This window comes from Taurulus bubalis (genome assembly GCF_910589615.1).
Source record: "Taurulus bubalis genome assembly, chromosome: 9".
Classification (NCBI taxonomy): domain Eukaryota; kingdom Metazoa; phylum Chordata; class Actinopteri; order Perciformes; family Cottidae; genus Taurulus; species Taurulus bubalis.
This window is the reverse complement of record NC_136597.1, coordinates 27,002,493-27,023,869: the sequence shown is the minus strand read 5'-3', so window position 1 is coordinate 27,023,869 and position 21,377 is coordinate 27,002,493. Positions and strand designations below refer to the sequence as shown.

The window sequence follows — 21,377 nt, the reverse complement described above, 5'->3', positions numbered from 1 at the left end:
TATCTATATGTATTATTAGCTGCATGTAGCATTCTGAATATTATCTATATTTAATATCAGCTGTATTTAACATTCTGAATATTAGCTATATTTAATGTTAGCTGTATTTCACATTTTAAATAAGAATACAGCAGCAAACAGCTGTTAGCTATGCTAAATATTCTTGAACTTCTATAGCGACTAACAAGTCTTCCAACGACTCAACTCACTTTTACGCTGCGTCATCATTCATCCATTCATACGCTGAGGACATGTTGGGATGAGGTTCTTGCCCAAGGACACATCAAGGACACATCAAGGACACATCAAGGACACATCAAGGACACATTAAGGACACATCAAGGACACATCAAGGACACATCAATGACACATTAAGGACACATCAAGGACACATCAAGGACACATTAAGGACACATCAAGGACACATCAAGGACACATCAAGGACACATCAAAGACACATCGACATGGATTGGAAACACCGCAGCGCCCCGTGTGAAGAAATGTAAAGAAAGTTAAAGAAGTGTAAAGAAATATAAAGACACATAATGAATTCTCCTTTTTAATGCAAGTTTTTGGTTTTGCCATTGGCACAACTTGAAACAATGAACTTAAAGTTGTGATGACTTAAAAACAACAATATTAGTTTGAAATGAAGAAAAGGTCATAATTAACATAATGTTAAGCACTAATAACTTAAAAAGTTTGTCACTTTTAATAAGCCATATTGTCTGCAGCTATTAATAAGTTATTGATCAGATCCCCATGTTTCTCTCTTTGTAATAAGTCGTCAATACCGCATTGCATTGTGGGAAAGGAGACAAGGCTTCGGAAAAGACAACAAATTAAAGACATCTAAACCTACAGACAAAGAGCTGTGAATAAACAACAATACATTTGGTGGGAAGTGGAGATACAACTAAATATAAATTGAAAATGCATTTTTAAATGTGAAATGTAGGCTAAATGTATACATCCTACATTTCACATTTTAAAACCTTCACATCTACCTGAAAGTCAACTCTCCCAACGTGATGACATCACCATGTCCATCAGGATGCAGGTGAACTTCTACATCCTGATAAAAAAACACAAGAATCAGATGAAAACACCTGAGGATCGATGCGTTGAAAGACCTTATTCCCCCCCAAAAAAAGTCTTCACACCAAACCCCTGATGAGAGAAGACCTTCTTTAATGAGGGCGGCGAATCACAGATTCATGTGACAAACGTGCTGGTCTCTCCTCACAGGGCTCCTCGTCACACAGCAGCAGCACATGACCGTGTCCGCAGTAACTAAAGCCCACATTGGGCTCAGCAGGCAGGGCAGAAAATGTTTCTGAGCCGGCCGGAGGGGAGATTACGAAATAACTGAGCCGCTCACTTTCTGACTGTGACACTCGGCTTCAGCAGCGTGGCCAGTCAAGAGCTCCACCACCTGAGCGCGCGTTTGGTCGACTTGGGCCCAGAAGCAGCCGCTCGCCGCCTGGCTTTGTACATCAGGATGCGTCTCACCACGGAGGAGCAGATGGAGCTGGGGCTCAAGGAGCAGGGCACCGTCAACCCTGCTTTCGGGGTAAGTGAGTCATCTCTACTCTTTCCTCCGTCTGGCTTCGTGACGCCAAATAAATCAAAGTGTCAAACACTTGTGAGGGTTTGACATAGATCAGACCGCTGTAAATATTGTATTTATGATTATATATACCGATGGACAATGAGCAAAACCTCCTATCTGCACTTTGTCTATTTGTCTAAGAAAACAACAAGTTATTTGGATGCATTCTAAAAAAAAAAGGGATTTTTTCAGATAGGAGTTTTTGCTCTTCGGCCATCGGTATAAGAAATCTCTTTTTTATTGCCAGAGTTTTGCATTCTACTTGCTTGCAGTACAGTGTGAGCGCTAAACGTAAGCCACTGTGGAATGTGGAATGCTTTAGAGTGTGAAGACGCTCCACAAAAGACGGGTTATTTCAGTGGAATCGATTGCGCGGTTGTCAAAGTACGTGGCAGTAACCGCAGAAATGCTCTTTTGATCAAACGTCAACCACAAAACAGAAAGTGTATGAAGACTATTGTGTGTGTGTGTGTGTGTGTGTGTGTGTGTGTGTGTGAGTGTGTGTGCGGTGAAAGGGTCAGGCCGCGTGGGGCGTGCGAGTGTACACAGCTGAGCCCCTGAGCCTTATGTTGCCCTTGTTTTTCTCCCCCCCCAAATCTCAACAATAACACCGGCGATGGATCGGGTCTCCGTTTGTTATCATGTCCTCATGTTGAAGCCACCTGACTCACAAAGGCCGACCAGAGGCGTCTGCCATGAAGTCAAAGACGTCGAACTAGGAGTCATACGTTTAATAAATCAATGGAGCCGCGCCGACTTTTGACGTGCAGATTAAGTGTCCATAATTCATTTGTAGGCTTTGAGCTTGGAGATGTATTTCACAATAAGCCCCTTCAGTGTATTCTACATATGATTGATCTGAAACTAAGTCTACACTTCTTGAAGTTTGCCCGGATGTTTTTAGGTCATTTTGGGACAAAAGTGCCCGGAATTACAGAAATGTAGCAGAACATTAAAAGAGACGTTTCCCTGTATTGCAACAGTTGAAGAACAGGAAGGTGATGATGGAGGTGATGGAGTCTCTTCACTCTGTAGAAGACACATTAACTCTTTAAGCCCTCACCCTAACCCGAACAACTCTAACCCTAATAACTCTAACCCTAATAACTCTAACCCTAATAACTCTAACCCTAATAACCCTAACCCTAATAACCCTAACCCTAATAACTCTAACCCTAAAAACCCTAACCCTAATAACTCTAACCCTAATAACTCTAACCCTAATAACTCTAACCCTAATCACCCTAACCCTAATCACTCTAACCCTAATCACCCTAACCCTAATAACTCTAACCCTAATAACTCTAACCCTAATCACCCTAACCCTAATTACTCTAACCCTAATCACCCTAACCCTAATAACTCTAACCCTACCCCTAGCCCCTAATCCTATTTATTGTTTGAGTTGTGTTTAGAGGTTGTACATGGGTTTTTATGTTTAATTTGATACCTAACATGTTTTTTTGGGGGGGAGGGGGATTTATACCACGATTTGTTCTTGATTTTCCTGATATAAAAGGGTCCCCTGATCAGGGGACCCTTTTATATCCCTAGGGCTCGTTGCATCTCAAACGACTACAATGGCAGATACTCCCATCCTGTTGAAGATTCATTTAAACAACCTAATACCATATTTAATGCCTTTTAACAAAAGATTTCCTGGAGTGTGTAGAGCTTAAAACATCAATCACAAATATGTGAGAAATCCCTTAAGGCTCATAATAGTAGACAACCATGATACAATGGAAGCAGATACGCACACATCTTAAGATCAGCAAATGCAGCCGTTGTGTTGTTCTTGTATTTGAATGAACTAAAGACTTTATGAGCTGGTACACAATGTCTTTTCATGACCCATTAGGAAAGCACATGTGTGTTTTTAACATTCTTCTGGTCGTTTGTACAAGTGAGCTTTTGTTCGTCGGTGCAGCTTCGAGTCCAGTGGAAGACAGTTTATGGTTTCAGGTATCAGTGGAGGTTCAGCTCCCAAAAAACAAAGGCTGGTTTCAGGTGAAGCACAAAGTGCACTTTAGTATTCTCTTGGTACACCGTCATGGTACAGTAACTAGGATCCTTGAGCTCCTCACTGGTGGTTGATTCTGCAAATAATTGACACAATTTGAAAAGTGTGGAAATCAACACAACACAAAGTCCGTCACCTGCTCGTCTCTCAGAGGGAACTCGGCTCAGATCGCTTGTCTTGTCTCCTCGACAGGGTTAGGAAAAAATTCTAAATTCACCGTTTTAAAAGGAGAAGTTGGTCATGATGAGCGTTGTCTGTATCGTCGGTGTGCAGCACAGTTCATGCAGAAGATCGTTGGCTCCTTTTTATGGGTGAGAAACACACGTTTGATATTTTCTAATGGTGCGTCAATGCTGCTGCGTTTGCTCTCGGCTGAAGAGGCTCCACCTCACTGGAAGGTTAAATACTGACAAGTTGAGCGTGACCTTGGTTCCTGTTGTTGTTCCAGACAAAGTGCTCCTCCCGACTCAAGGAAAACCCCTTCAGGTGCAGGCTACTGGGAACCAGTCACATTAATAATCAACTGGTATGCTTAATAGTAAATCAGTTAATACGAGGGCCTGCAGAGACGCTGAGCACCAGGGTCCCTTCAGAAAACCTCTCATTCTACTGCAGCAAGTTCCACTGGCTGGCAGCCTGAACTTACAACATGTCAATAGCACAATGCAACTAAGATAGACAGACAGAAACGTATCGAGAAAACTAATTCACATCAAAGCAAATAGTGTACCTACAGGATGTGCACATATAAAACACTGGAGGAACATAAAATACATCAACACTAAACAAGACAAATGCACAAGTACACCAACTAAGCAGGGAGCACAGGCAGTACATTAACCCTTTAAGCCCACACCCTAACCCTAATAACCCTAACCCCTAATCCTATGTATTGTTTGAGTTGTGTTTAGAGGTTGTACATGGGGATTATATATTATTGTAGCCCTGATTTCTATGTTTAATTTGATACTAACATGTTTTTTTTTTTTGGGTGGGGGGGTGGGGGAGAGGGGGATTTATACCACGATTTTTTCTTGATTTTCCTGATATAAAAGGGTCCCCTGATCAAGGACTATAGAGCTCGTTGCATCTCAAACGACTACAATGGCAGATACTCCCATCCTGTTGAAGATTCATTTAAACAACCTAAAACCATATGTAATGCCTTTTAAAAAAAATATTTCCTGGAGTGTGTAGAGCTTAAAACATCCATCGCATATATGTGAGAAATCCCGTAAGGCTCATAATAGTAGACAACCATGATACAATGGAAGCAGATACGTACACATGTTAAGATGTCGTTCTTGTATTTGAATGAACTAAAGACGTTATGACACAGTGCAGCTGCTACACGATGTCTTTCTACCTGGAAGGTAGTCATGACCCATTAGGAAAGCACATGTGTGTTTTTAACATTCTTATGGTCGTTTGTACAAGTGAGCTTTTGTTCGTCGGTGCAGCTTCGAGTCCAGGGGAGGGGGGAGGGATTTACACCATGATTTTTTCTTGATTTTCCTGATATAAAAGGGTCCCCTGATCAGGGGACCTTAGGGCTCGCTTCACACCTGATGGCAACGAGCCGTTCCTTAAGGCTGTTTGAATGTTTTGTGCGTTTTTGTTGTGCGTCTGTGTGATGAAGAGCGTTCCACGAGTTTGCTGAATTCACAGAAAATGCAGATTTGCTAAAAGAGCCTGACCTGAAATGACACAATCACCTCTTGAAGCAGATCTAGTGTGTCTTCTCTTTGAGTGTGTTGTTTAATAACATCACTAATCAGTGAATTTAATGAGATTCTCCCAACTCAAGATATGGTGTTTGATGAGAATATTGCAGTGAAGGTGACTTTCTGTTTCTTTCTCCAGTGTCTTTAGAGCGTGTTTATGGAGAATATGAATATGTTGTAATGTTGTGCTGCTGGCTTGTGCCCAGCTGGTTAAGCAGGAGGTGAGATGGATAATCATTGCGGTAAAATACAGTTTCACAGTCAGCATTGTGAGACAGTCTAACAGTCTAGACATCTGAAATTCATGAGGTTACATTTTAAAACCTTTGTCACATGTTGTACCTGAAATTTACATAATTTCTGAAAAACTTGCATATGAGATATATACCGATGTGTTACATCAAAAATTGCAGAACAATATCAGCTCTCTGTATAATGAGGCACCATTGTCATAAGGCACTAGGGTAAAGTGATAATATGTCCCTAAAGCTGAAAAATTGAAGTTTGACTGAATGACTTCATCCTCCAGACCAAGCTTCAAGGGGAGGGGGGGTGCAAACATTCAGGTGAAGGCAGGAATCTGAAAGCCATTGAGTTACGTGTGTCATTGTTGACGTGAGCTTAACGTTTGCTCTTTGTTCTTTGCGTGCACATGAATCACTGTGTCATCAGCGTACATTTGAATATCACACCCATTGCAGACAACCGGCAAATCATGAATGTATAAACTGAATAATAAAAGTCCTAAAATAGAACCCTGGGGTACTCCAACATTAGCTCTGAGTAGATGATGAAACACCACTCTGACACACTGGCTTCTTCCTTCAAGGTAGGATTTCAGCACGGCAAGAGACTCTCGAGAAAAATTCAAATGTGACAGTTTATTAATCAGGACATTGTGATTAACCGTGTCAAACTGCTGCTACTACACCCCCTTTGTCCATTTTAAGCTTCAAATATGTGTTATATGTGCCTTGAAAAAATCCTTGTTTGTGTCAACATTCCTGGCTAATAAACGGTTTCTGATTCTGATTCAGAAATTCTCGAGGTGAAAGCAATTGCCTGTTTCAGTCCAATGATTATCCCTGTAACCAAACTGCATAGGATGTAGCTGAGATGGAGAGCTGTTGAGGTGTTTAATGAGTTGCTCTGCGACACATTTCTCAGCAATTTTGGAAACAGCAGCAGAAATCCTGATTGGCCGATATTTAGATTTATTTATTTATCGGTTCAATCTCCTCACTTAAAAACGTGTGTTATCGGAAACACAAGCTGCCTGAGAGATGTGTGGACAGTGCTGGTGATCGGGTGGGCGATGTCCCTTTGTGTTATTGTCAATGTCATGAACATCTTTGGTCCTAGAATTCTTGAGTGAGCCAAGAACTGTGGTGACAGTAGATTCAGAGACTTCCTGAATAGAGAAGCATGGTTGACCTTCATTTACTGGTGTACGATGAAGTTGAGTTAAAGCTTCCACTGAGTTGATAAATATGAATTGAAAGCTGTACAGATTACAACTTCATCGTGTGTTCACATTTACTTTTAGTTGCTTCATTGAATTGCTGTTATACTTCTTTAGATTATCCCATATCATGTTTGAAGTACCCCGTGCTTCATCAATGATGAAAAGCTTGACCATTATGCGCTTCATGATTGGGTTCTCGTACTTTATGAATGATGGATTCCCCATTTGTAAATTAAGTAATATATATTAACCAATAACCAATTAATAAGGACTTATAGGTGATGCACTGAGCCTAAAACAGGTTTATAAAGCACACGTTAACCATGTGCTTTATACTATTAGGGCCTCCAGATTAAAAGGTGAAAACATAGGAAGTAACTAAGTACAGTTTACCCTTTTTCTTTGTCTCTTTATTTGAAATATACATATGACATCGCTGTATTGCTTTGCAAAGACGTGACCCTCTAGCGCTTAGCGGTTCATAAAACACACCACGTGAACGAAGAGGGTTGAAGCTGGTTCAGGCTTTCAAATATCTCACCATTCGATTAAACAGTAATCCCATCGTGTCCCAGTTTGATCCCAGTTTGCTGCCAACGGAGACGATCACCAGCGACCTGGAAAGTAAAAGACTTCCAGCTGCTTCCCATTGTCACGGTTGTTACGGTTAAGGTGAGATTGTGGTCTTTTTACAGTGACATGTGACCTGAAGCAGAGGTCACCTCTAAGTGCTATCTTTGCATAACTCTCACCAAGTATCTGTGAGTCTATATCTCTAATTTACAACCTGTAGATTATCAAAGTGCAAAGGAAATATAATAATACATATCCACCTCCTTGTGGGGATCCGCCTTGAGACACAAGTAAAAAGGAAGAGACGGGGCTCTCCAACAGGTGGCGGTAATGCAACATTTCTGAACGAAAAAGCCCCACATATGAGTGATAACTAAATCTGCAACTGGATACGTACATGCAGCAGTTTATGAGCTTGTACCTTTGGGTCAGTATCACTATAAAGTGCCTTTGGTGTCCTCATCAGAATCACTCAGTTATTATGAAAATGTACCAGAATAATGAAACTGCTTTTATAAATGGCCAAACATTTACACACATATCAATACAATGATAAGTCTCTTGAAATGTGTTTTCATTATTTTATACTGTTTTGTTTCATTGGCTGTGTGTGGTTTTGGCATGTCCAGCACACTGCTCTGCTAACTACAGTGTGTGTAATAGATGGTTAAATGATATTAAATCAGTTATTTGATCAAATGAGTCATTTTGGTCATGTATATTCTATTTTTATAATCATATTGAACATGCTTCATTGCTGTCATTATGGGGTAACCTCCCCTTTAAGAACACCTCTGATGTTTTCAGTGACATTACTACCAGCAATATGAAGTTCAATGGAAAGTCTTAGTTTTTTTTGTGGAAATTGAAAGTCCCAAAGGCACCTTATTGCCTTATATTGACCCTTTTCATATTTAAAGTAAAGAGCTTACACATCTTAAACGTGTGTGGAATTACAGACGAGAAGTTTCTCAGCACAGAGCGTCTGTTTTAATGTTTTATTATTATTATTATTATGTTTCTGGTTATGTGTTGCATGCAGGTGGTTGCTGTAGTGTGGGTTGATAACCACTAGATGGAAGCACACCGCCACGTAACCGCCGGAGCAAGCGGCTGCAGCGCCACCTGCTGAGCGCCCAGTGACACGAGCAAACCAAAGAGGAGGCTGCAGTCTGCATGGAGAGCCTCCTGGGAGGTGCACTGCATGCAGTCCTCTCTTGGTGGAAGTGCTCATTGAATAACAGATTCATGCTCTGAGGCACAGACGGACCCGGCGGCTTCGTTTCCGGGCGTGGAACCCTGTTGTGTTATATATGTGTTGTAAGGATGAACATAACAAATACATGTTCTATTATAGTGACAGGTTGACCAATGTCAGACCGTGAGTTCCGGACAGCATCTTTGTACCGGTAAAGTCATTTTTTAAAGTTTCAGAAGGTCATTTATGCTTCTCCATGGGGAGTGCAGTGAGGCCCAACTCAGCGAGGCCCAACTCAGCGAGGCCCAACTCAGCGAGGCGCTGCCCGCGGCGTGACGTCCAAATTCCTAGTGAAATTGCCTCTGAACGCCGTGAGGTTGACCTCGTTGACCTTTCAGAGAGAAACCGATGACATAACATAACAGGGGAGGTGATGGAAGGGGAAAAAGAAAAATCCTCCTTTTTTTCAGAGTTTTCTGAACTTTAAACAACACGACATATTAAAACAAACATACCAGGAAAGGTCATGCATGGCTACCGGATTCAGGGATAGACTTAAAGTGTTCTGACAAACAATATTACTGGGGGCGGGTTTTTAAAAGCCTAGTTTTCTAATATATTTGCTGGTAACATGTTGGCTGGGGGGCCAAATGAGGATAGACAGTAGATGGGACAAAAACATAACCAATCAGTGGCTTTATGCCATTTCATCCGGGATTGAAATGAGTTAACGAGTTTGGGGAGAGAAACGTGGCTGTGGGTAAAAGAAAGAGGTTCAACATTTCCCATAGTGCGGTTTTAAAAAGTAGTTGGTCAAGGTTGAATCCAGGATGTAACTTTGTCTGATGTGCTGTGAATAAATACATGTGTTATGGTGTTTGTCAGCTTTCACCTGACTGCAGGCGACGTGACACAGGACAGCTTTGTTAAATAGAAGCTTTCCACCGCAAAGCATTTTATAATGTTTGTAAAGCAGCTGATTATTAGTGTCACTCTTCCGATGAAAAAGCTCCTCATTCTGAATGAAGTATTTATTTCTCCTCATCGTGGTTTGGGAGTAAATAACCAGACATGTGTTTTTTCCTCATTAAACCAAATTTGGGCTCTTTAGAGAACTTGATAAATGAAAGGAACAACAGATGTCTATCTACATAGAACTTCACGCCAATGATAAAAAATAGCCTCTAAACTATGGAGTAAAAATAGGTTTCAGTACTTTATATTAATTATCCACTATTATCTGTATGCCTGTCTGACCTCGGCCATCGAGGATAAGTGCCGTCGCCATGTTGTTTTACTCGCAACCAATTAACAGAAGTTTTCAGATCTGGAATGCGGAGGAGTGACGTAGAGACGACGTATACGGCTCTGATAGAGACCTGTCAATCACACAAAGCCCTGCCCCTAAAGCATCCCCTGCTTTATGGTCTGTTTGACTTTGTGGGAATAAATCAAGAGAGAAGTAGAGTCATTTATATAGACTTCTATGCAACCAGAGGAGTCGCCCCCTGGTGGTCAGCAGAGAGAATGCAGCTTTAACACATGAAGCATAGACTTCTATACAACCAGAGGAGTCGCCCCCTGGTGGTCAGCAGAGAGAATGCAGCTTTAAGACATGAAGCATTTACTTCTATGCAACCAGAGGAGTCGCCCCCTGGTGGTCAGCAGAGAGAATGCAGCTTTAAGACATGAAGCATTTACTTCTATGCAACCAGAGGAGTCGCCCCCTGGTGGTCAGGAGAGAGAATGCAGCTTTAAGACATGAAGCATTTACTTCTATACAACCAGAGGAGTCGCCCCCTGGTGGACATTAGATAGAATGCCGGTAATAAGACACAGCGGAGGGAAACAGCGTGTAGAGCCAGAATACGTTCACGTACAACCCTGTAAATTAAGGTTATTTTGACCAGACCTTGTTTGTTTAAATAACCCATTATGGTCGGACTAGGCTAGATGGTTTTGGTGACTTTTATTTTGTTGCTGTCAAGTTTGAATGAATCGTTTAGCGAGCGATAAACAGCTGTTTCTGCTCAGAAGAAGTGCTCACCAGTCATCATGGAGCGTTACACAGTGAACTGCAGTGCAGCTGCACAGCTCTGTACAGCTGCACGGATTAAAAAGTTAGAGCCAATCTGCGTCCGTAAAAAAAGCGTCTGGTACGCGTGCAGTCTAGACAGGGTGCCATATTCTGGTCTGTCTTGATTCAATCCAACGTTATGGCGGTGGTCGTTGCAGACGCACCTGGCGGAGAGTGACTCATTGTCGGCTGGTTCTGTGCGCACGAGTCACACGTGGACTTCGTTTAATGCCTTCGGTCCCTCAAATAAAAGGTTGTGTTAATGGATTGGTGGGAAACCTGTAACATCTGGCTTTCACACATCTGGCTTTTTTTTTCTTCCAAACGCCGTTGTACAAGTCTCCCCGAATATATTTGTGTCAGGGCTTTTATTTTGACAGCCTCATGGACAGTACTCCACCACTGAAACCTGCTGACCACCTCACCTCCATTGCGTCTTTCGGATAGTGTTGCATGCCTGAGGACCAGATGGCCACGCTTGATATACTTTTTTATTTCTTTCTCAGATTTCCATGTTTCCTCTCGTCCTCGATCCCACCGACATGATTTACATGGCAACATATGTCTTCCCTGTAACACGATTCTTTCAAGTAGAAGAAGTAGTTGAAGGAATATATACGATTTCAAGGGTTCCTTCAGTGTTTGTATGAGTACATTGAGGTGAATCCAGCAAAGATTGATGACATTGGCTTTGACTTCATAAACAGTGGATGAATTACACGTTATAATAATAAGTTGTTATTTAGTTGACACATGACGGAAAATACCGCATATTACACACATTTGCCACTCAAATGAAGCTGCGGCGCTGTTGGCGTCATAAATAAGGTCGCAGAGGTCAAGACGGCAGTAAAGTTTCCCTCCCTGTGAAACCTGAATGCAACTAAGTGGCGACACACACTCATCCCTTCCAGAAAAGGTTGACTGCGTAAGGGTTAGCAAACTGATAGCTGGCTTTTTATTAATCTGTGGAATCACGAGTTGCTTTTGGGGAAGAAGTTGACAACCAGTGCTGTTCCTGGTGAGGTCCAACATTACCTTACATTACATTTAGCTGACGCTTTTATCCAAAGCGACTTACATTAAGTGCATTCAACCATGAGGACAAAATCAGAACAACAAGAATCAAGAAAGTACAATTTCTTCAATTAAGTTAAACTACAAAGTGCTGTCAGTGAGAGACATCTAAGTGCTACTAAAGTGCTACGACGGCGCTACCTTCCTTATTCAAGGTGTAGTCGAAGAAGATGTGTTTTTAGTTTGCGACCGAAGATGTAGAGACTTCCTGCTGACCGGATGTCAGCCAACATACATGCACACGCGGTTTGGAGGGTTGCGTTAGCCCAATATTTTTCGCGTGATGGCGAAATCTTAAAAGGCGTCCGTCATGATGACGTATTGAAGGCCTGGGGAGGCGTCTGCCTGCAGGATCAGTATATCCCACGTTTAGTAGAGGTGTGAAGCTTCACTCTCCCTCATGAAGCGCTTAAGATTCACCCGTCAACGATGGTATTTTACAATGCACGAATTAGCCTGGCGGCTAGCAGACCTTTTTCTTTACTCTTAGCTCTACTCTCACAAGCGAGTACCCATTTAACAGAAAGATGTGACTTCTGGCAAGGCTGCAGCAGGTTTAAATTTGATCATTTATTGTAAATAGTAAAATGTAATTGTTAATAATTGCCTGTTTCAGCCGCAGTGTTCTTAGAGGCCTCTCCTGTCACTGGGGAGGGGATATATATATATATATATATATATATATATATATATATATATATATATATATATATATTTGATCTGCTTTGTGTGTGTTGACATTAGAAGTGACCGCACGGTCGTTGTTTCCTTGCCTTCATAAATGCTTGTTCTGTATATTAATGGTTAAAAAAAGACAAACGGTACTCATCTTTGTAATTGTCTCAGTCCAAAAATGTGTTGAAATCATTGCAAAAGTCACAATTATTTTGTGGATCTTCCACGTTTATATATTTAGCTCATAAATAAAGTCAACCCCTCTCAGTTAGAAGGACCTCATGGCCTCCATGTCAACACCATAACACGGATGGGGTGATCCGTTGACGCTGGCAGTGAGTTATGTTGCAATGACATTTCCTTCAACTTTCAAGAAACGCATTAAAGCTCCTCTTGAAAAACAAGAAATCGGCTGCAATTCAGCTTTCAGCACCTTTAACAATCCCCATGTTGATAGGATTTTGTGGTAATGGTATATGTAGTTCAGCCCACCTGCCTTCCACTGCCATTACCATACCAATCCACAGGCAATCACTCACATTTGGTCCATTGGGTGCTGAGCTGAAATACACCCACAGCTCCCAATACAAGTGAAGATGCAAGGATTTCCCTGAACTACCCTCAGCTTCAAAGGCAAAGAGAGAAAAAAGAAAAACATTATGGAGCGCTTGGCTCCGTGAGAGACTCAGCAGTGAGTGATCGGCCCAAAAGGTATGCTCCTGTTCCAGAGAAAATATACTTTGACGTGGCTCAGACGGACGAGCGTTGCTGAATCGTTTTTTTACCGTCGCTTTGCTTTCTCTCCAAGAACAAAGACGGCGAAGAACCCCCACAGCTGACCGTCGACATCGGAGAGCCGCACGCGGAGGCCCTGGAGGACGCCCGGGACAAGAGCGCAGATTTGGTTTACTCCCTCAACGACCGGCCGCCGTGGTACCTCTGCATTCTGCTCGGCTTCCAGGTAAACCCATCCCGTGGCTGGTTCGGAGTCCTCTGTAAACTGAACATAAAAACATAAAAGAGCTGCCAACTTTTCAAAAAACTTTGGAGTGAGATTTTGTCGGGGGTGACCAAAATTTTGCCGCGCACGCAGCAACACACGTTGGTGGCTCAAATATCAGGAAATTGGAATTAATTTGGCGTTGTCCCCATGTTGTACCCATGTTGTACCCATGTTGTCCCCATGTTGTCCCCATGTTGTACCCATGTTGTCCCCATGTTGTACCCATGTTGTACCCATGTTGTACCCATGTTGTCCCCATGTTGTCCCCATGTTGTACCCATGTTGTACCCATGTTGTCCCCATGTTGTACCCATGTTGTACCCATGTTGTCCCCATGTTGTACCCTGCATCCTGGTGGTTTGTGGGGCCCAAAGTCGTTGATAGGGGCGGCCTACTGGAGATGGACAACATTGGTTACATTCTGTGAAGCAAAGACATAGCTGATGGTCCACCCCCAGGACATTTTGGTTTAAGTAGATGTTTTTTCCTGCATTCTAGTGGATTTTTGGGTGGTATGCTAAAGATGTAGCCTGGTACCAGCCAAACGTAGCCCCGCCCACAACATTTGAGGTCTGGAAGTTTGGTCTGGCACTGCTCCGTTGGGGAGAAATGATCCAAAATCAAAAATTGTTCGGGCCAATCAAATTGTCAGGGCGGGCTTTATACGATGATGGACAGATGACAGTAACGTAATCAACCACGTCACCAAAGAGCGCTTGGGAACCACATGTCATTAACATACCTTAGTCCAGGGGTGGGCAATTAATTTTCCCAAGGGGCCACATGAGAAATTTGGACCGTTGTGGAGGGCGAACCAATGGTCTGAACTTAATTCAATGAACTCAATATGAATGTTATTACTTTATTAAAAAACTGTAAATTATATTGTTTTGAGCTGCTACTGGTAAGAAAACATGTTACAATAAGGCTATGAAAATAAGTTAACAAAAAATTAAACCGTACCTTAAATATGTATGTTAAAGACCAGCAATTTATTAACTTCAAACAAAAGCAATAAGTGCTTTTGATGTTTTCCAGTTCAGTTGTTCTTACTCGGTGAGAAAAGTTCAGTCTGTGTTGCTTAAACAAAAGCATGAAGTCTGGTTGAATGAGGTGGAGATGAAGGACAGCTGACAGGTATCAGAGAGAGAGGATCTGATCTGTTGAACTTCATCACTAGAAGGTTTGTTCTCATGTAGGTAGATCCAAAGAGAACCAACATCTTCTGAGTATCTTTCCTCATGTGAGGAACGTTCTCCTCTTTGAGAGAAGAGTGAAGATCCTGACTTAAAGTGCTCTGCCATAGTGGATCAGACCGCAGGTCAGATCCGCGGCGGCTTTGCGCGATTAATTTTCAATCTGGAGGCAGAGGCTGCAGCGCGAGGCTCCTTGGGAGGCGGGGTCTCGCGACAGAAACTGCATCACAATACGCTTTCACTTCAGTTTCCAAGTCGGCAACACTGCCCGTAGTGAGGCTGCATAAGCGCGCGCACACATACATAAATCGCCTTCAAAGTAAAAGCAGCGCCGTTTGTATTGCATTCATGGCGTGCACCTTATTTATTTATGTTTCATTTTTGATTGACCTCACGCGGGCCAGACTGGGAGAGCCGCGGGCCGTAAGATGCCCAGGTCTGCCTTAGTCTCTGCTCCTCCTGAGTTTCTCCCGCGGTTGTCTCTGTTTGAAAATCTTCTTCTGTTGCTAACTTGGGACTCTTTGGGGTAAATAGGATGTCTATGCAGCGAATAGGTTTACAGATGCGCTCCTTAGCGCCATCTATCGTCGGGGAGTTTGAAAAGGAACGAACGCGCCTCGGCCCAAATTCAGAATTTTTTTTTGCCGTGAGAAATTGGTTGTGTGGCGTGAGTGCGTGTGAAAACATGCAAAAGCTTGTGTCACACGGCGAAACCGTGAGAGTTGGTAGCTCTGCATAAAACATCAACTTTTAGCGTCACACGACGTTGTTTAATCCAATGCCAATATAAATAGCATTGATTGATGAAGCTTTATTACGCAATGGGGGGAAATGTGTAACTTGATTGATGAGTTTAGCTAACTCATTTTTTCTATGTTCTATGTCTAGTGTTGATTCTAGACAAATATGAGCAAGTATAGGGTTGTGAGTAATAAGGCTGTCAGTCTCAGTCCATTAGCCAAATAATCGGTCTTCGTCAACTGGCTCCTCGTGCCGAATGATTCGTTTCTCAGAATCTTACGAGCACATGTGTGGTGAACACAAGATTTGTTGTGTGTTTTCTTTTCTCAAGAAAAATGTCTTTTGGCGAGAACAGCCCCAATGAATGTGACGCACTTAATTTATATTATTTGAAATATTTTTTACGAAATAAATTATTCCGCTACCTTACAGGAAGCGGTTCCATGTGTTAAAAAGACAATGTATGTATTGCATCCCCAAACTAAAAAGGGTGTATCTCGACAACCACTAGGGCTATTTGAATATTTTTTGTTATAATAAAAGCTACACATGTAATATGTTGTTCAGATGTGTAAATATCAGTCTATATGTTACTGGTTAAGAGTAAATGAAGATGACACACAGAAAACAATGAAAAGGTTTCAGGTCCACCTATAAAAAAAATCACTTACAGGATGATTATTTATTTGAAATGATGCAGCTATAAGGTCCAACTCTAACCCAAATCATAGCTCAATATGTGAACACTCTCTAACCCAAATCATAACTCAATATGTGAACATTCTCTAACCCAAATCATAGCTCAATATGTGAACATTCAATATGTGAACATTCTCTAACCCAAATCATAACTCAATATGTGAACATTCTCTAACCCAAATCATATACAATATGTGAACATTCTCTAACCCAAATCATAGCTCAATATGTGAACATTCTCTAACCCAAATCATAGACAATATGTGAACATTCTCTAACCCAAATCATAGCTCAAAATGTGAACATTCTCTAACCCAAATCATATACAATATGTGAACATTCTCTAACCCAAATCATAGCTCAATATGTGAACATTCTCTAACCCAAATCATATACAATATGTGAACATTCTCTAACCCAAATCATAACACAATATGTGAACATTCTCTAACCCAAATCATAGCTCGATATGTGAACATTCTCTCTGCAAAGGTTGACTTTGATAAAGTGAAGCAGAACAAAGTTAGAGGGTTTAGAACAGAGAACATTCAGGCGACGACTCCAGAATTTGCATTAGAGCGCACATCTGTGAAATTTTTTCATAAAACAAGCTATGATTTACAGTTTTATATAACAATTGCTCAGTCTGCCCCCCTAGGGGTGGATTGGTTTTGGTGATACCTTCCTAATTGCAATCGTTATTTGTATTGACATTAAGTCAGTAATCTGCATGGATTTGATTTGGACGACCTCTGAATCATGAGTTTGAGCAGCCGTGACATTTGAATCATGCAATAAAATGTGTTACAAGGAAGCACTGCAACAAGCATAAGCTCTGAAGAGTTTGTCCTGATCGAGGGTATGCAGGTTTCCTTTCCACGTCGGTGGAGACGCAGACTAAGAGAAATTCGGAGCGTCGAACACTGAATCTGGTGTTTTTGTTTGCATCCGCTTACGGAGGAAATGTCTTTATTTATGTGAATGAAAGCACAAAGTTCAGGCGCCAGGTCACAACTCCAAATACTGAAATACATAATAAGCTCCAGTGAGTCGCTCGATGAAGTGATGTCTTTCTGGAACCAGACGCATGTCTGATGGAAGACCGCTGCGATAATTGCTCAGTTTCTTGTTTTGTTTTATTTCAAGTGTATTTATGTGAAGAAAGTGATGCGTCAGCTCACATTTTGGAACACATTAAAGATAAAAAATGATGGCCTCATACCCTTGAGGAAGAACTCTCTGCAGTGATTAATACATATTTTGCTGTAATTGCTGTACACAGTTGCCCTTTTTTTTTTACGGCTATATTTGTTTTGGAGCTTCCTGTGAGGAACACATGCAAGACTTTGCGTCGAAAGAAAATGAATAGCCGACCCCGAGGAAGGGTTCAAGACTAACCAAAAGATCCAAAACACAAGTGTAATTTCTCCCAATTTGACGCACTACTTTTACAGCTGCAAACCTCATTTCCCTCTCGTTTTTTTTTCAAGTTTAGAGCTCCTTGTACTAGTTTTTTGTATTAGTCACCTCACTGTTTTTACTTGCGCACACAAGCTCCATTTTCATGATGTGATACCCTGCAAACCGACGCTTGTGTAATTGTGTTATGTTGTTTATCAAAACATATATATATAATATATTCCATGTAGTATTTTAGGGAATTGGTGCTAAACCGATTTCTTTTAGAGCAGACATTTTAAGATAAAACTTTCTTTCTTTGGGGTTTGGACTCTTGGGGAAACACAACAAGAGATTGTTTTTTTTTGACAGCATCTTGGGACTTTGGATATTGTGATGGGCACAAACCCATAAACAAGTTTTGGGAATACTGTCATCAACTACTTGATTAATCCAATCATTGACCCTTATTTGCCGACCGATTTCGATTCAGAAACACGATGCCAACTCAACTGAATTTGGCTCATACTGATCTTTTTGGATTCAAGCCAAGTTAGCCAGCACCACATGTCTTTAAACTAGTTCAAGGCCTCGCCAACCAGTCCTTGTTTTATTGTGTTTATTGTTGGTTTCCTGTCTTGCCAAATGACAAAAACATCCATCTGGACCCCAGATTGATGACGGCCGAGTCCAGTTTAGGGTCCGGTTTGTTAACGTCTTTCATTGGGCACTTTAAAGACAGTCTCTTCTACACAGGAACAACACGAGAGGCAGAGTGGACGAGCTGTAAATCCCCAATGGTCACAACAAATCCCCCGGACGTTTGAGTTTCTCACATTCAAAGCCCTTGTGAGTTCAATCTGCAGGATTGTCCAGCGGCTCCATTCGCCATAGCCACCACACTGAGGGGTCATCAGGTTGTCCTCTCCTTCCATTTATCTTGATGTATAACCTGATTTAACCCTGATTCAAAGAGTTATTCCCTGCATCTGACCGGCCTTTAACCTCCAGCTTCAATGTCTCTTACCCACACTTTTACGCTTGACTTCTCCCTACCAACTTCCTCTGGTTGTTGTCACTACTTCACCAAGCTTCCCCACATAACAACAACAAAAACAGGTCAACACTATATAGTTTAGTTTTTGTTTAAAGCCCAACGTATTATCTGAAATATCTTGGCACTCTGGTTACTCAAACAGGAGTTAATAGTGTATTTGTCTGGTACTATTTTGAGTCATTTCCACCATGTAATCTGTGGTTTGCTCAAACTTAACAACAGCTGCCATGTTTATGGTTTTAAAAAACAACGAGGAAAGAATGAATTGATTAAGAATTACCATGTTTAAACTTTGTAAAGAGGAGCTTGTGTCTATTTGGGAATACATGATTGAATGATAGATGAATTGCAGCCTTTTAAGCAGCCTTCTTCCTGGAGGAATTCTCCTCCCAGTTTCCTGCCATGACATTGACCATAGGCATCTCCATCGGATTTATGGGAGCTGCAGGTTTGAAAATACCTCCATAAATCTGCTGAACTTATCGGCATCTGCCTTGAATTTATTTGTTTCCCCTTTATCCAAATTCTTTTTGCATCAATCTCCATCACCTTCTCCATAAAAACACACACAATTCAAATGATAAGGAAATAAAATATTGCATTTTTAAGGATTCAAATCTTGTCATCAGTAGATTTAATGATGTATTATACGCTGCTCAGAGGTTTTGTAATCAGGTCATAATTCATCTCTAAGATCTATGTGTGTTGCTGTGAAAACGTCTCTCACCAACGCTACATTTTACGAGATCACAATGCTAATTTTCCAAGCCTGAACGCATCATAATGTAACTTAACAGAACCTTCGTTTGTTGGCCGTTAGCGGTAATGCTAACACTAACCAGCTCTCCTCCTGTCAGTTTAAACACTCATTGGTTGTTTGCAATGTAACGTCTTTAGAGATCGCCGACTAGAAAAGCATAAATGCCGATGTCCTCAACGCATATTTTACAATATCATTTGTGATACCGAGTTCTGATAAGGCAGAATCCCCCCGGAGTCCAAACACTGGTGGTCGTGGTGAAGGGAGTACCTGCTATCCGATGATGAATGAAGGGAGCTTGACTGATGCTGACTGGAGGTGGAGGAGGTGGAGGTGGAGGAGGGTCACATCTGCTTTCAAGCTAAAACGACACATAACAGCAGCAGAGAGGGAAACCTATTTAAACGTTTGACAGCAACGATGCGATTGGCAAATTGCAGCATCTGGTTGGTTGATTTAAAGTCGGCTGATCACACAGAGATTTATGAATGAAACAGTGATACAGAGCGTATAGAGAACTAGCGCTTACGCTTAATTTGCTCCCTTTAAAGTAGTAACCTTTCACATAACATTCATATATCATTGTTGCGTGACATTGACAAACAATGTTGTGGTGACAGGCGGGGGCGCTGGATGGTTTTAGGTGTCAACACCACTTTGATTGAGGGGAAAGCTTCCACGGTGGTTTTCTGCAGTTCACTTCACATGCCAAACATGAACTCTGAAACGGCATTTCTATTACTATAAACTTCATTAAATGACTTTAGCTCATCTTGATAAATAACGGCTATCATAAAGGGCGATAAGTACTTATTTTCCATCATTTCTTGCGATGTTTGGTTTTGTAACGCCTTCTTTTGCAACAAAGAGTAGATAAGATACATGTCTTGGTTTTGAGAAACACACACTTCTTATTTACACGTCAAGATAAAGAGCAGAAGAATGACGAAGAAGAAGAAGAAGCCAGGATTAACCCGGTGTCAAAGGGAATGTTTTATTTATTTTTAGCCAATAAAAGAGACCCAAAATGGATCCATTTCCTGCCTCCACAGCATTACATCCTGGCGTTTGGGGGCATCATCGCAGTCCCGCTGATCCTGGCCGAGCCGCTGTGCATAAAGGACAACAACGCCGCCAAGAGCCAGCTCATCTCCACCATATTCTTTGTGTCGGGACTATGTACACTACTGCAGACGGCCGTCGGTACCAGGTAAGAGCCCAGCTGATCGTCTCACGGCAACAGTGAGGTACACCAGGCCTCCACGGAGATGTTAAGAAGTTTTACACATCCACATGAGTCTCACTCCCTGTGGGTTTAGGATTCACAGCAGGTACAAATTGAGGGAATGCCCTGGTTAAGAGACGAAGGGAACTCCAGTTTATTAAATTTTGACACACCTTTGCCCCGAAGGCTCTACCCTTCTGACAATGAGGGCGAGGAGGTATTTCAATCTTAATTCATTGAGGATTGCATGCCAGTATTTAACCCAGTCCTCTGACACTTGCAGCACATGCACAGCCTCCTTGCAGCGCATGCACGGCCTCCTCGCAGCACGGCCTCCTCGCAGCACGGCCTCCTCGCAGCACGGCCTCCTTGCAGCGCATGCACGGCCTCCTCGCAGCACGGCCTCCTCGCAGCTCAGCCTCCTTGCAGCACATGCCCGGCCTCCTCGCAGCACGGCCTCCTTGCAGCGCATGCCCGGCCTCCTCGCAGCGCATGCACGGCCTCCTTGCAGCACATGCCCGGCCTCCTCGCAGCGCATGCACGGCCTCCTCGCAGCACATGCACGGCCTCCTCGCAGCACTGCCTCCCTGCAGCGCATGCACGGCCTCCTCGCAGCACATGCCCGGCCTCCTCGCAGCACTGCCTCCCTGCAGCGCATGCACGGCCTCCTCGCAGCACATGCACGGCCTCCTCGCAGCACTGCCTCCCTGCAGCGCATGCACGGCCTCCTCGCAGCACGGCCTCCTTGCAGCACATGGACGGCCTCCTCGCAGCGCATGCACCTGATATCAATTCCTCGCAGCACATGCCCGGCCTCCTTCCAGCGGCTCTGTGGCGGTTTCTCAAACCTCCCTGTGCAGCCCAAGCGGCCCTG

General features: G+C 42.5%; 1 protein-coding gene across 1 annotated transcript in view; it reads left to right on the top strand.

Annotated features, from left to right (window-relative positions):
* Nucleotides 1-1,501: 1,501 nt before the first annotated feature.
* Nucleotides 1,502-21,377, top strand: part of LOC306741177 (solute carrier family 23 member 2) — a gene marked incomplete at both ends in the record, with an annotated part of 45,515 nt that continues 25,639 nt past the window's right edge. Inside the window, 3 exons of the mRNA XM_079223430.1 lie at nt 1,502-1,573; nt 13,233-13,385; nt 20,331-20,488. Coding sequence (XP_079079556.1) covers nt 1,502-1,573; nt 13,233-13,385; nt 20,331-20,488 — 383 coding nt within the window. The remainder of the gene's footprint in view (nt 1,574-13,232; nt 13,386-20,330; nt 20,489-21,377) is intronic.